Raw genomic sequence first — 14,699 nt, forward strand, 5'->3', positions numbered from 1 at the left:
GTACCACTGTTTTTTCTTTCTTTTGTATAATCTTGTTGCGTGTCTCTACATAAGCTGTTCTGGCCACTCATCATAGTAACCAGCTGGGCCATTTCACCTGCTGGAGCCATTAAAGAGGACTCTCTCCCCCTAGATTAATCCCCTCCGACATTAGTTTTTTGCACTGACAACTAGAGCAGGCATTCAGAATTTGCAGGTGGCCAGTGTGACGCACATAATTGCCTACAATTTTAGGCAATGAATAAAAATGGTCTACATTACTTGTCAAAGGTTGTATATGCAGTGCCAAGTGAGATCTATGGGAAGCCTTTTAGGGTTTAAAGAACAGTTAATAGCAAGGCTGCACAGGGCTTTTTTAATCATAATGCATTTGTAATATAGCACTTTGATCTTCTCCTTGTAGGAAATGGTGTTACATTAGCCACTTTTAAACATTTATGAGTGAAATTCAGTTATAGAAGAGTAAAAGTGATTATTCTTAAGCAGAACATGTTAGATTTCATTAAAAGTTTTCAGCTTGCCCCTTCCTTGTTAAAATCTGTGGGAAGTCCTTTGCCTGGAGGGTTTCAAATCAGGATCTAAGGATATAAGGCTTTTTCCTTATTTTTCCTGTTGGTAACAGCAAGATTTGGAAGGAAGGTATACTAAATATTGAGATAATTTATACAAATGGATATTTAAAGAGGAATAACTGATTATGGTAAAGTAAAGTACATCGATAAAAATCCAGGAAATTGATTACTAATAATTGTGTTACAATAACTTTTGAGAAATGCATATTTAAAACATATCCATAAATTATCTTTAATAACAACAACAACAAAAACCCAGATGACTCTCAAATGCACTTCTTCTGGAAGAGCAAAATTTGACCTTTCAGACCCGAGAGCCTTTTATTAACACCTGCCTGTAAGGAGAACCTTGCCACACGCAGCTTTTAGATTCAGAACCACAAAACTGATGAGGAAAGGCTTGAAGGGTTCAGTTTGTGTCACTTGCTGTTTGCCGTTTCCATTTCACAGATGATTAATCTTTCTGTGAAGAAAGGCCAGAGAAACAAAGCACATTGGGCTCTTCCTGCAGTTACTCCTTCTGAATGCACACTAGCTTGCTAACTAAAAGGCCTTTAGATTTCCAGCAGAGAGAGATGTTCTGAAAGTGAATGCAGCTGGTTGGAGGTCACCAGTGCAGGGCTCTTGCCATTGTGTAATGGAGGCTTTGGCAGGTTGGGGGGGTGGGGGAGTTGGGGGTATCAGGGGTGCGGCTGCAGGAGAAGTGGTCAGGGAGAAGGTGTTGACAAAAAATTAATTTAAAATAAAAAGGGATTTGGTCAGTTGATTTAATATTTTGGAGGCTGGATCATCGATAATAGGCTCAATTTTGTCTTGTTTGTTTTTCTTCTTAAGGGAAAAATGTAATTTAGTCTTTCTTCAGTATATTCCCTCACTCCATTTTCTAATAGCATGTTTGTCTTCTATATGGCATCACTAGGTAATATTGAAATGGTATTAACTCTTGTATTTAGTCTTTGATGTAATTGAATTGACATTTTTCAGGCTGTTACAAATTTTTGCTAATATTATCCATTTTATACATTAAAAATTTAATGCCACAATGTTTTATTAGTATTTGGTTTTTAAGTGAGATATTGAAAATAATTATTTGTGTGACCTAGCCCCCTTTCATTAAAACAATCTATTTTTATTTGGAAAATTTAAAAACTTTTTATTTTAATATTTAGTATCTAAATGCTTAGTTATTCATATATATTTACTTTTTTCTCAATCGTGTGTAGGATATAATGTGCAAAGTAAAATCCTGGGTTATAGATCAAAAGAAACCTGTTCGCTTCTATCATGATTGGAATGACAAAGAGGTAAGTTATAAATATCATGCCATCTCTTACTGCCTTTGCTTTGATTTGCTAGGGAACAAATTAGAGTTGTCATTATTTTACACTTACCATTATATCTAAACTTTTATTTCTGTCAGTGATTGCTTATTCCTGGGCTTGTTATTTTTTTCTTTTCCCCCATTCATGATATTTCATAACCACTAATCTTTTGGAAACAAGAATTATAAAAATGAAAATGCCTACTTGTTTTAAAGAATGTTTACTTTCAAATTCTTCAGTGATTTACTCCATATTTACTAAACTTTTAAAAAGATTCTTTCTCCATCTCCCACTTTAGATTGAAGTGTTGAATAAACACTTATTTTTGACTTCAAAACCAATGGTCTACTTGGTTAATCTTTCTGAAAAAGACTACATTAGAAAGAAAAACAAATGGTAAGTTTTTCCTCACCATATATACCCAGATGCATCATCTCTGTACACACACAAATACACACCCATGTATATGTACTTAACCGCAATGTTTAATTTTAATATTTTTGTCCTTATTATTAAAAAGTTTAAAATGAATGAGAAGGCTTTGCTTGGTATTTACCTTCACAGATGAGTCTTCTAATTGATTTATAGTTAGAGAACTTAAGAAAACCTGAATTAAATTAAGCAATATTGAATTATATGTTTACTTATCAAATGTAAGTTTATTAGACGTTATTATTTATTTCCATTGCAAAATGGGAATAAATGTAGTCACAACAATAAAACTTCTTACATTAGGATTTCTAGCTGTGTTGATATTATAAGTGACTTTAAAATACCCACTTGGGGTTGTAGCTGGGCATGAATTTTAAAATCCAGATTGAATGCTTTAAAAAAAAAAAAAAAAAGGCTGTGTGTGGGGAAAGACCAGTACCTGTTTCAAATGCTTTAAAAGTACATCGAGGTAAAAACTGTTCATTCATGTATTGATTGTCATTTTTGGCATGTAACCAAAATGTACAAGATTTGTTGCTGTCACTAATAACTTCAGAAAATTATGTGTTCATGTACGTGTAGGCATGTCCACATTTGGCATACCACTCACTTTGACTTGCCTCACTGGACTCTAAGTATTTTATACTATTGAGTCATACAAACAAATCAAAACTATCCAAAGCAAAATATCTGAATTCTCCTAAAATATATTGTCTGTTTCTCCCTGTACTTCATTAAGTACTTAGATGCACATGGTTTCAATTTTCCATTAAAAATTCTCATTTCCATATGATATCAAAGAGTGAGAAGGCTTTAAACTGAAAAATAAACATTCATAGACTGGAAGCCAAAACAATAATTAATGTCAGATGGTTAACTCCAATAAATCATTAGAATAAATTCTGTGAAATTACTGCAACTAAAAATGCCCTGTTAATATTACTATAAGACATTTTGTGTTCCTGATAGAAGCTGAATTTAGCCTCTTTATTGGTAATGTTCTAAAAAGCATAAATTGAACTTAAAGATTTCATTCAGGCTGGTCAGTGTCCTCCATCGGGTAATTAACTTTAAAATAATCAGTTCTGTTGCCTTTCAAATTCTTATAAATGTGATGATTGTGTTAAAAATTGTTACCTTTAGGAATGAATTTTAAAATTTATTACTTGACCTCAGTTAATAAATCTTCTCATTGTGGTATGAATGGTAAGGTTTCCTGTGGCTCTGTGAAACAATACAGACATCAAAGTTTACATGAAAAGGGATGAGTCAGTTTCCTTGCCCAAAGGGGCTTCTCACACCTGTATTTGGATGATTACAGGTAGAACTCCCTGGCTCTAATTGTATAGTAAATACCATTTCCCAGACCCTAATGGTAGACAGACTGCTTAGGAGACGCCAGTCTGTGATTTAGCTGTCGCCAGACACCCCATGTTTTTTGTGAGACCAGTTGTGATGATGATATGGTTATAGCCAATTGAAAGTAAACTCTTGTCTAAATAGCAAATTTTAATTTATAATAATGTAGAGGTATGAATGATCCTATTTTATAAAACCAAATCTTAACAGGTTTTAGGTATAACTAATGATCTGGTTTGGGGTTGGTGTGCGTATGTTTTGGGGGGAGGGTTGGGAGGGATCCAGATCTTGTGGAAGTTAGTGTAATTGTAGCTGAAAGATCAAAGACTGGGTAACTGAGTGATGTTCCAGAAGAGAATTTACCACATAGCCATTTTCTGTACAGTTTCTGCCGCCTGCTGTTCCTATTTTCCCTCAAGCTAGCCATTGACTACCCCCTGTGCATCCCTGCTCGTAAAAAATGATTGAGGAAGTATTTGTCATGTATTTATGAGTGGGAAATATTGTGTGATAGGGAATGGCATCTACTGGAGCCAGAAAGATTGCCATTTTCCTTTCATTCAGCCACTCTGCTACAGCTTTAAATCCTCTGTTTATGCAACATAGCCTTTGTATTAAAGTGCAGAATAAATTTTTATTATGAAGGATATGAATACTAGGTTTTCATCATTTATAACACTGAAAGCAGATGTAAATAGTTAAAATCCATTTTAACTACTAAATCCTTTTAATTGTGTTAGCATCTTGTTTTTTGGTAATGTTTACATCTAAGCTGCATTTGCATTATTAGTTGCTTCTTTAGCAAAAGAAAAAGTTTTTGTTTTTTAAGATTAACATGTAATGTTACTATAGCAAATAAGCCTGATGCAGGAAATAGTAATAAATATTTTCATGGGTCTTTTAGATCTGGAAAACTATTTTAAACCATCAAGAAAGAGGTGAGGAGAAGTTTGTGACTTTGGCCACAAGAGGAAGACTAAAACTGTTGTTATTTTAGCAGGTCACCATTTCAGAAGTATTGAACACTTTAGTTACTGAAGTTCACCCTAAATGTAAATGGTAATGTGTTATTTTTCAACCCTAGAGAAGAAGGAAGCATTTTGAAAGATAGGTCTATTGTGTTATTGAGTAGCTGTATTGACCTTTTGTAAGTAAGATGCAAAAACTGGAATGGCTCCAAGCATCTACTCACTAGTTTTAACAGTGTTGAATTAGTCATTTCATTGATTTATGATTAAAGACCTAGCCCCTGAAGAGAAGCTGACATGGCAGCCGGGTTGGTTGCAGTTGTGTTATGAGCAAATGACAGTAATCAAGATATTGTAAGTGAATCCATAAACCATTTTTTATTATTACAAATTGCTGTTTCTTGAATGAATCAAACTATATAGAAGTTTTTGTTGTTTTTGGTGAGCACAAGCATTTTTGAACGCTCAAGGTTTTCATTTTCTAAACACGATCAGCTGTTACTTATAACTAATACTATACGCGGTATTAATTTTCATTTGAGATTGCTTACTGAGTCATGGTGTCAAGCAGGTACAGGACATTAGAACTGTCAAACTACTGCCTAATTAGGGGTTTAAATTTCAATCTTTGCACCCTTGCTGCTCTGTTAGTAGAGTATGCCATCCAATTATGAAATCAGTAGAACAAACTAATTTTAGGTATTTTTTTACACCTACCAGCTATCAATTATGTTTCATTTTTGTGATCCTGCCTTTCTTGAAACTGTTAATAAAGGATAATTATATTTTATTATTTATTATACTACATATTTATGTTCAACTGGAAAATATAACTAAACTTTTAGATATGCAGACTTTGTGTGTGTGTGTGTGTGTGTTATACACACATTTTCATATGCCTTGGTGGGCTTGTAGTCATTTAGTATTACCTTTTGGGTAATATTATATGAGTCAATTAATCTGAGTCATGAAATTGATTCAAGATAGGTAGACAAATACTTGGAAAGTCTTTTAAGCTGTTTTATAATGAAGGGCAATGTGTCAAGTTCACTAAATGCATTTTAAGTAGAAAAACGTTTTATTATTAATTCTTATTATACTATGATTCAGTTCCTTCCCCTTTCCCATCTTTGTGTGTTCATTAGTTTTCCACATAATTTGTACACAACAACTAAAAATAGTTTGGGGATACTATACATTATGTGCTTGGTTCAGGGGGAATCATGGGATAAATATATTTTCTTGATTTCCTGAGCTGCCTATAAAAATTATAGCTACTATATCTCAGCAAGTATATATGTAGATGGAAGTGTGTATATTTTTGACACACAATTTTCTATTTCTGTATGTGTGCATATATATACACACATGTATGCATATAAATATAAAAAACGATTTCTGTAGAACTATTGTAGGAGGTCATCAGTTTCTGACAAGATCAGTTAAGCTAGAAATACAACACAGACATTCTGCTTTGGAAAAATTACTTTGTATTATGATAAAGCTTATTATTAATAGTATTATTTATACTATGAATTAGGATTTCAAATAATTTTTGGTGAATGAATGTGTTGGAATTATTTCTTTCTCTGATCAGAATCTTTAGAGTTAAAAAGAATATGGTAAAGAAAAATGGTCTTTTTATTACAGGAGATGGAAGGCTGAAAGAAGTGGGGATGGGGAAAAACCTTTGCCCATTCAGGAATCTTTCTTTTTTTCTTTTTTTGGTCAAATATACTTTTGCATTTGAATATATTTTTACATGTAGTAATATTTGTGAATTCCTGTTTGGTTTTCATTAAATGGGTTTTGAATATTCTTTCGACAATTTCTTGTTCTTATCAAGAGGTAACAATGCAGTAGTGCACTTCGGATTTCTTATGAAAGAGATAATTATATACGAAAGCATTTTTTTATATGAACATAATGCTACTGACCGTATGCATATTAGGAATTTCCCTTGGCCTGTTTGTATTTTTTGCAATACTATTTATAGCCAATGATTTCTATTTGCCAGATGGTTCACTGAATTTAAGAAAGTGATACATTTGGGAGTGCCCGTTGTAATCTTATTAGCACCATCTGCTGACTTACTGATTTGTGAGTGATGTAATTTATCAAATATGTCAGGACTTTCATCTTTTTCAAACTAGCTGAAGAATTTCACTCCACATAAATAGGAAAAGTTTTATAAAATTGTTTCTAGCTTCCACAGATGAAAAGGTTTATAAGTACTTTTTAAAAAAATAAGTGTTCCTTAGGATTCTGTCATGTGAAATTAAAATATATATTCCCTATACATGTACACACATCAATGATCTAGGAAATGAAATATAAAGTTTGGTTTATAGCTATACAATGTTCTTCAAATTACAAATGATTCATCTGCACAAAGAATTTCTTTGCTTCCCTACCCTACTCACTTTGTTGAATAATTCAAAAGCAGTCCTCTTAAAAATCTGCACTAGAGATTAAGGATCTCTGAGTCATATTTTGTTACCAAGACTTTGAGTTGGGATGAGCTACACTCTTACAACCGGAGTTGATATGGTTTGGATTTGTGTCCCCGCCCGAATCTCATGTTGAATTATAATCCCCAATGTTGGCAGAGGGGCCTGGTAGGAGACTACTGGATTGCAGGGGTGGATTTCCTTCTTGCTGTTCTCATGATAATGAGTGAGTTCTCATGAGATCTGGTTGATTAAAAGTGTGTAGCACCTATACCTTTGCTCTCTTCCTCCTTCTCAGGCCGTGCCTGCTTCCTCTTTACCTTTGCCATAATTAGAAGTTTCCTGAGGCCTCCCCAACCAATGCCTCACGGCCTGCAGAACCGTGAGCTAATTAGATCTCTTTTCTTTATCAATTACCCAGTCTCAGGTAGTTCTTTATAGCAGTGTGAGAATGGACTAATACAGGAGTTTAGTAGTTGGTGAAGGCAGTAGAGGAGAATTTTGAAGCTCAGAAACCTTAGGACTGTTGGGAGTGGGAGATACAGGGCAGGACCTTGGGAAGGATTTAGAATGGAGGCTCAAGATAGTTTGTAGGATTTGAATAACAGGTTTTCCTGGGAGAAGGGTGGAGAAAAGGAAAGGTGAACAATGTCAGTGTTTTACAGCCTAATATGTCCTGCTTGTGCAGGATAGGAGGAAGAGCATTATTTGTCTCTACCATTTTCTCCTGTGCAGCACGTTCCCCAGGCACAGCAACTACCTTTGGACTTAGTGTTGTAGTTTATCTGATGAGTTAAATAGACTTGAAGGCTAGCCCAAAATGTTAGGTACCATTAATAATATTGTTTCTATAAGGAAAATGAATCCTAAAAAACTGGAGAATATGGTCTATTTGTAACTTAGGGAGTAGATGCTATCAAGGAGTTTGGTGTGTTAAGAAGAATACTACTTTAGAATTTGAAATACAAGTGCTGTGGTCTTTATTTGCTACCATAACTAGCTCTTTGAACATGGCCATTTAAATTACTTAGCCTTTCATGTAGAAGATAATTCATTGAGATTGTTCATATAAAATGTGTTCTGTATAAACAGTGTTTCCCAAATTTAGTTATAGCTCAAAAAGTATTCAGTATGACTCAAGCCTGTAATCCCAGCACTTTGGAAGGCCGAGACGGGCGGATCACGAGGTCAGGAGATTGAGACCATCCTGGCGAACACAGTGAAACCCTGTCTCTACTAAAAAAAATACAAAAAACTAGCCGGGCAAGGTGGCGGGCGCCTGTAGTCCCAGCTACTCGGGAGGCTGAGGCAGGAGAACGGCGTAAACCCGGGAGGCAGAGCTTGCACTGAGCTGAGATCCGGCCACTGCACTCCAGCCTGGGCGACAGAGCGAGACTCCGTCTCAAAAAAAAAAAAAAAGAAAAAGAAAAAGGACTTGTTTGGCCTTGTGAATGCATCTTTTGGATACATTACCTTGGTTCTTATTTCTGTTATCAGGATTAAGGAACAAAATGTATCACATGTATAAATATAGCAGTGAGACTCCCATGATATCACTGCCATGTTCTGTACAACCCCATCCCCTCGTTCAGGTTGGGCCCTATAACTTCACCATTTGCAGCTTAGAGGCTTCCATTAGAGTAAATATTCTTTGTTTATATTGTTACAATATGTACAGTCTTTATGTAAAATTGTGTTACAGTAGCATGATTTTTTTTTTTTTTTTGAGACTGAGTTTCACTCTTGTTGCCCAGGCTGGAGTGCAATAGCGTGATCTTGGCTCACCGCAGCCTCCACCTCCTAGGTTCAAGCAGTTCTCCTGCCTCAGCCTCTATAACCCAGTAGCTGGGATTATAGGCATGCACCACCATGCCTGGCTAATTTTGTATTTTTAGTGGAGATAGGGTTTCTCCATGTTGAGGCTGGTCTTGAACTCCTGAGACCTCAGGTGATCTGCCCACCTCGGCCTCCCAAAGTACTGGGATTACAGGCGTGAGCCACTGCGCTCAGCCCAGTAGCATGATTTTTTTTTTTTAAGTTGTTTATTATTTTAAAAACCTTTTAAAACAGTTTCATTGTGATTTCCTATATCTCAGTCTCTCTGAGTATGAATGTATGTATGTATATGTTGGAGGTGAGGCAGTGAAAGTTAGTGAAGAATTAAAGATCGTCTCTAAAGTTCCCTTCCAGGACTAGAATTTTATGATTTTAATGAAGTGTAATGAATTCACAAAGAAAAGATGCCGATGCAAATATCTAGGTTTGTCATGGTAATTTTTCCTAATTGTGTACAGAGCATTCCTGAGGTTGCAGCCCAATTTAAGAGCAACTTTTCTGGACTGGGTTATAGATAAGACCTGGTTTTATTCCTACTCTCATTCCCTCTTCCATATCTCAGGCCCTTGAAAATAAGCCTTTTCTGCATCTCACCATGTTTCTTCCCACCTTTCCTCATAGTGAGTAGCTGTTGCTTTGGCTAGAATAAGAGCAAAGTGAATTGGCATATCTATATTTGAGATCAGTAACATTACTTAAACTATTACATTCCTTTATTCTAAATTGACCTAGAAAGCATTTCCCCAAAAACATTAGATTGTGAGACTCACCCTCAAAAGCCTATTTCATTCACAATGTAGTAGAAATAGTAGAAATAGAACAATTTGAGAAATATTTTGGTATCTGTGACCATTTTTACCACCAGTTTTAAAATTCTGCTTTTTAAAAATGTGTTCTAAAATAACTGGCTTATGAACTTTGCATATATTTCTATTTATATAAGGCTGGGACTGCACATTGCTGTGCAGTCTGTCTTTTTAATGCTTTACATCAAGAAAAGCAAAACTTGGTAAAAAAAACTTATTATAAATGCAAATTTCAAATTTATGTTCCTTTTGAAGACTGTGAGCTCATTGAGGAGGTGGATACTGTTTTCTTTTTCCTTGTTAAGCAAATAATTATTAAGAATTATTAAGCCTTTCTCTGTGTCATGTATTATCTTAGGTGGTGAACAGAAAAAGCCCTTTCTCCTGCAGGACTTACAGTCTCATGTAGTAATAGACATCCAACAAACAGACATTTAATATAATGCAGGGAATGATTAGGACCATGAATAAAAACAAAGCAGAGTAAGAGGAAACTGTTTTAGTTAGGGTGGCTGGGGAAGACCTTATGAAATAAGGATACATGCCATGAGAGAATCCACGGAAAGCTCAGTCCATGGAGAGGAAACTGCAAGTACAAAGGCTGTGAAGTAGCTGGATGGAGTAAAACAGAATACGAGTTATAGGAGTAGAAGTTAGAGAATGAAACAGGGGTCTACAGTTGATGTAGAGCGTAATGTGCCATCAAAAAGGAATAAAATGTGAAGACAGCCAGCCACTTGAAAATAACTTACATATTTTTATTTAAGTACATTCCATTGAAACAGATTTTAAACATGTTCTAAATGTGTTCTAAAATTTTATTTGGGTTTTAAGAATAACCATCATGTATTTTCTAGTTTGCTTTAATTGATTTCTTATAGTCCAGAAATATTTTCGATTGCTAAGTGTTTTAAACAGCCTTTAAAGTAATAATTGCAATTTATTTCAAATTTCATCTTTCCTTTTCCATGCTTGTCTAGTGACTTGCTGATTCATGCTATCAATTATGAAGCACTTTTTAAAATCCCCTCAATGTACAACTTCAGAGAAATAGATTGAACTTTATTTAGAAATAACAGCAGCCAACATTTGTCTAGAGCCTTATGGTATTTCAGCTTTTTAATTTCATTTGACCCTCAAATTCTGAGATGGCCCTCATTACACTATTACATTGGCCTTGAATTTAATGTTTACTAAAATGAAGCATTTTTTTCCTTTTCTTTTTTTTTTCAGAGACAGGGTCTCACTCTGTTGCCCAGGCTGGAGTGCAGTGGTGCAATCACAGCTCATTGCAGTCTGGACCTCCCTGACGGGCACAGGCCACCACACCTGGCTAATTTTTGTATTTTTTGTAAGAGTCAGGGTTTCACATGTGGCCCAGGCTTGTCTAGAATTCCTTGGCTCAAGTGATCCACTTGCCTTGGCCTTTTAAAGTACTGAGATTACAGGTGTGAACCACTGTACCTGGCCAAAATGAAGCATTTGCTTCCTTGGAATAAGAGTTCTGCATATTAGTTTAGGAATGGGTTACTCCAACACAGAGAGAAATAAGCTTCGTCTTTCCATTAGCAAAGATTTAGCAGTGCCTTTTCCGTACTTCAAATATTTGTCATTGAAATGAAGGGGTAGTCATCAGTATTCCTGGGTGATAATCAGCATTTTCCTTAGAGATTATTTTAAAAGAATATATTATGGACTGTGGAAAATGTTGTTAGATTTAATCCATTTTGAAATTTAAAAGGAAAAGATCAAATAGCATCTGTCCATTGGTAATCATTTTTAGCGTTTTTAAATGAAATTTTCAAAGATTTTCCCCAGGAACATATATAGATGTCCGACATGAAGGTCACTAGCACTTTTCAAACATGACTTTTAAGTTTTGTCATTTATCTTTTGTATGTCCTGCTTCCCGCCTTCCTCCATTTAATATAATTGATTTAGCTTTTCTTATACCAAACTAAAAGATATACATAGCAAACCATTATTTATTATTGAGTTCCTGCTATGTGATGGGCATTCTGAGCTTGGAAATTGCTGAGATGTATGATATTATACTTATCAAGCAGATATTATCATGCCCATTTTACAGATAGGGGAGGCAGTTGGAAAGATTATAAAACATGCCCAAGTTCTTGGAGCAGGTAAGTGGTAGAAATAGATCCATTTGACCTGAATGCGACTGCTCCACACAGGATGACTGACAGCTAAGTGACAGTACAAGATATGTTTGTGAATCTCCAGAAATCTTTGAAAATATCATATTAGCAACTTTAGCATTTTGCTATGTTTTATCTCGGAAAGTTTAATCTCCTTCCAATTGTTTAGTTAATGGACTAAATTAGGATTTTAGTTAAAAAGAACAATTCTCAAGACGACATTTATGTGTGGTTTTTTTAAGGATAATAAGCATTTTCTGCTGATGTTTTTGCCTTGTCTTGTAATTTTATTAACTATTTAATAACTTATTGTTAAGAGGCAACAGCAATGTATTTTAGTACCCACCTTAGCTTGCATTTTTAAACAATATCATATATAAAAATTTTGGTGGAGAAAATACAATGGCTCCTATTGAAACCGAAATTTTAAATTATATGAAATTGCCAAGTCTAAAATAGTGGTACAGAGTAAACCCCCAAAAACATATCTGTAACCACAAATTGGTTTTTATATATTGATATGATAAACAGAATTTAACTTTTTCTTCTATAGCAAACCATAATTTGTTAAAAATAATTCTTCGGCTGGGCTCAGTGGCTTATGCCTGTAATCCCAGCACTTTGGGAGGTCGAGGAGGGTGGATCAGCTGAAGTCAGGATTCAAGACCAACCTGACCAACATACCGAAACCCCATTTCTACTTAAAAAAATAAAAAAATTAGCCGGGGTTGGTGGCAGGCACCTGTAATCCCAGCTACTCGGGAGGCTGAGGCAGGAGAATCGCTTGAGCCTGGGAGGCGGAGGTTTCAGTGGGTCAAGATTATGCCATTGCACTCCAGCCTGGGCAACAAGAGTGAAACTCCATCTCAAAAATAGTAATGATAATAATAATTCTTCACTGATGGGGTGAGGGAGTTGATGTTAAATAAATAGGGAAATGAGAGAATATTACATGTGTTAGTTTGTTTCCTGCTGCTGTAACAGATACCACAGACTAGGTAATTTATAAAGAAGAAAAGTTTATTTGGTTCATCGTTCTGGAGCCCAGGAAACCTGAAAGTGTCACTGGCATCTTCTAAGGGTCATCCCATGGCAGAAGAGCAGAAGGCAAAAACAAATGGGAGACAGAGAGCAAAGTGGGTCAAAGTCATTCTCTTTATCAGGAGTCCACTCCTTACTCCCATGATTGCAGCATTGATCGCTTCATAAGGGGTTAGCCCTCATGACCTAGCCACCTCTTAAAGGCCCCACCTCCCAATCCCATTGCATTGGGGGATTAAGCTTCCTAACACATGAACCTTCGGGGGCTGCACTCAAACTACAGCACTACGAGGTAGAGTAATGGCAGATAATTTGTATGCCTGATGTTGTCTTTGTAGTAGTCATCATTCAGTCAACACTTCATACTTGACCTCATGCCAGTTGTATTTAAGATTCCCAACAAGCTTATAAAGTAGGTGCCATTATTACCCACATTTTAAGGAAATGAAAGGCAAGTATGGAGAGATTAAGGAACTTGGCCAAAGTTACATAACCAGTCAGTGGTGCCGACATTCAAATGTAAGCAGTTCATCTGTGGAGCTCATTTTCCTCACTAACTGCTAAGCTACGGTATCTCAGCACTGGGGCATTGGTGATGCTGGAAAGGTAGACAAGGCCTGAGAAATATGTCATATACTAGTCACATTTCCTATTACCGTGAATTTCATTTAGGTAAGGTTTTGTTGTTAGACAGTTCATGCACTATAAAATTTGAGACTAAAAATTCATTATAACCTAATTAGAAAATGGCAACTGAGAGTAATATTTTTTTTTAAATTGTACCTAAAATTGTATCTTTAATTTTATGGACTTATCTCAAAATACTATTTTCCAATTTAATAGCCATTGTAGGGACAGTACATAAAACAGTTTATATATTTTTAGGTTGAAAATACATATCATTGCTACTTTTCTCAAGAAAACTTTCTTCAACCACTTGTTTTATTTATGTGTTTATTTTTAACCATATACTGATTTATTCTGTTTCTTTACATTTTCACTAACTTGGATTTGTTTTTGAGAACTACAAAACAAAGTAGGGAAGTGTGTGAGAGTAGGGAAATGTGTGAGAGTGTGTGTGTTTGTACATATCTCCTTTATTAGCTGAAATACAAATGGATGATTTGTATAATGTTCTGGTTTAGTACTATATTAGTGCATAGCAATATAATAAACATTATATATGTATATGTATGCGTATATGTACCTATACATCCAAGTTGGGCAAAACTAGTAACTACCACTTGTTGAGCATCTATTATATGCTGGATTTTGGGGTGTTTACATATGTTCTCTCATTTCGTTTAATCCCCATAACAACCTTGGAAGGCAAATTTCTATCCATTTACTAACAAGAACCTAAGGCTCAGAGAAATGAAGTAAGAAACCTAGTTAAATATTTTGGAAACTTATTTTAGCTCAAATTCGTGAGAGAACGTATAAAACATTTTATGCATTTATAGCATGCTTTTCATGCAAGAAAAGTAGACAGAGTTTTTTATGTTGTTTGTATCCTAGTGAAAATTACACAGAAATTTATACCTAACGGAGAGCAAACATAATTGCAATATTTTCTATAAGCATGACTCAAGATTGGTTGGCTGGTTGCCTTATAGCCCTTGGTTTCCTCACCTGTCAGAGAGAGTAATTATTTTCTTATAGAATTATGAGAATTAAATAAAATGTTACATATATTAAATGAAATTATCCTGTGGCAGAAATTATTCTGTGTCAGATCTGTTTGACTTGAAATATAA

At 35.1% G+C, this 14,699-nt stretch overlaps 1 protein-coding gene across 5 annotated transcripts in view; it reads left to right on the plus strand.

Annotated features, from left to right (window-relative positions):
* OLA1 (Obg-like ATPase 1) overlaps positions 1–14,699 on the plus strand; it is a 172,648-nt gene that overhangs the window by 121,840 nt on the left and 36,109 nt on the right. For all 5 annotated transcript variants that reach the window (XM_011991889.1, XM_011991892.1, XM_011991894.1 and 2 more), the window contains 2 exons: positions 1,796–1,876; positions 2,193–2,290. In XM_011991889.1, coding sequence (XP_011847279.1) covers positions 1,796–1,876; positions 2,193–2,290 — 179 coding nt within the window. The remainder of the gene's footprint in view (positions 1–1,795; positions 1,877–2,192; positions 2,291–14,699) is intronic.

This window comes from Mandrillus leucophaeus, unplaced genomic scaffold (assembly GCF_000951045.1).
Source record: "Mandrillus leucophaeus isolate KB7577 unplaced genomic scaffold, Mleu.le_1.0 Scaffold40, whole genome shotgun sequence".
In the NCBI taxonomy this organism is placed as follows: domain Eukaryota; kingdom Metazoa; phylum Chordata; class Mammalia; order Primates; family Cercopithecidae; genus Mandrillus; species Mandrillus leucophaeus.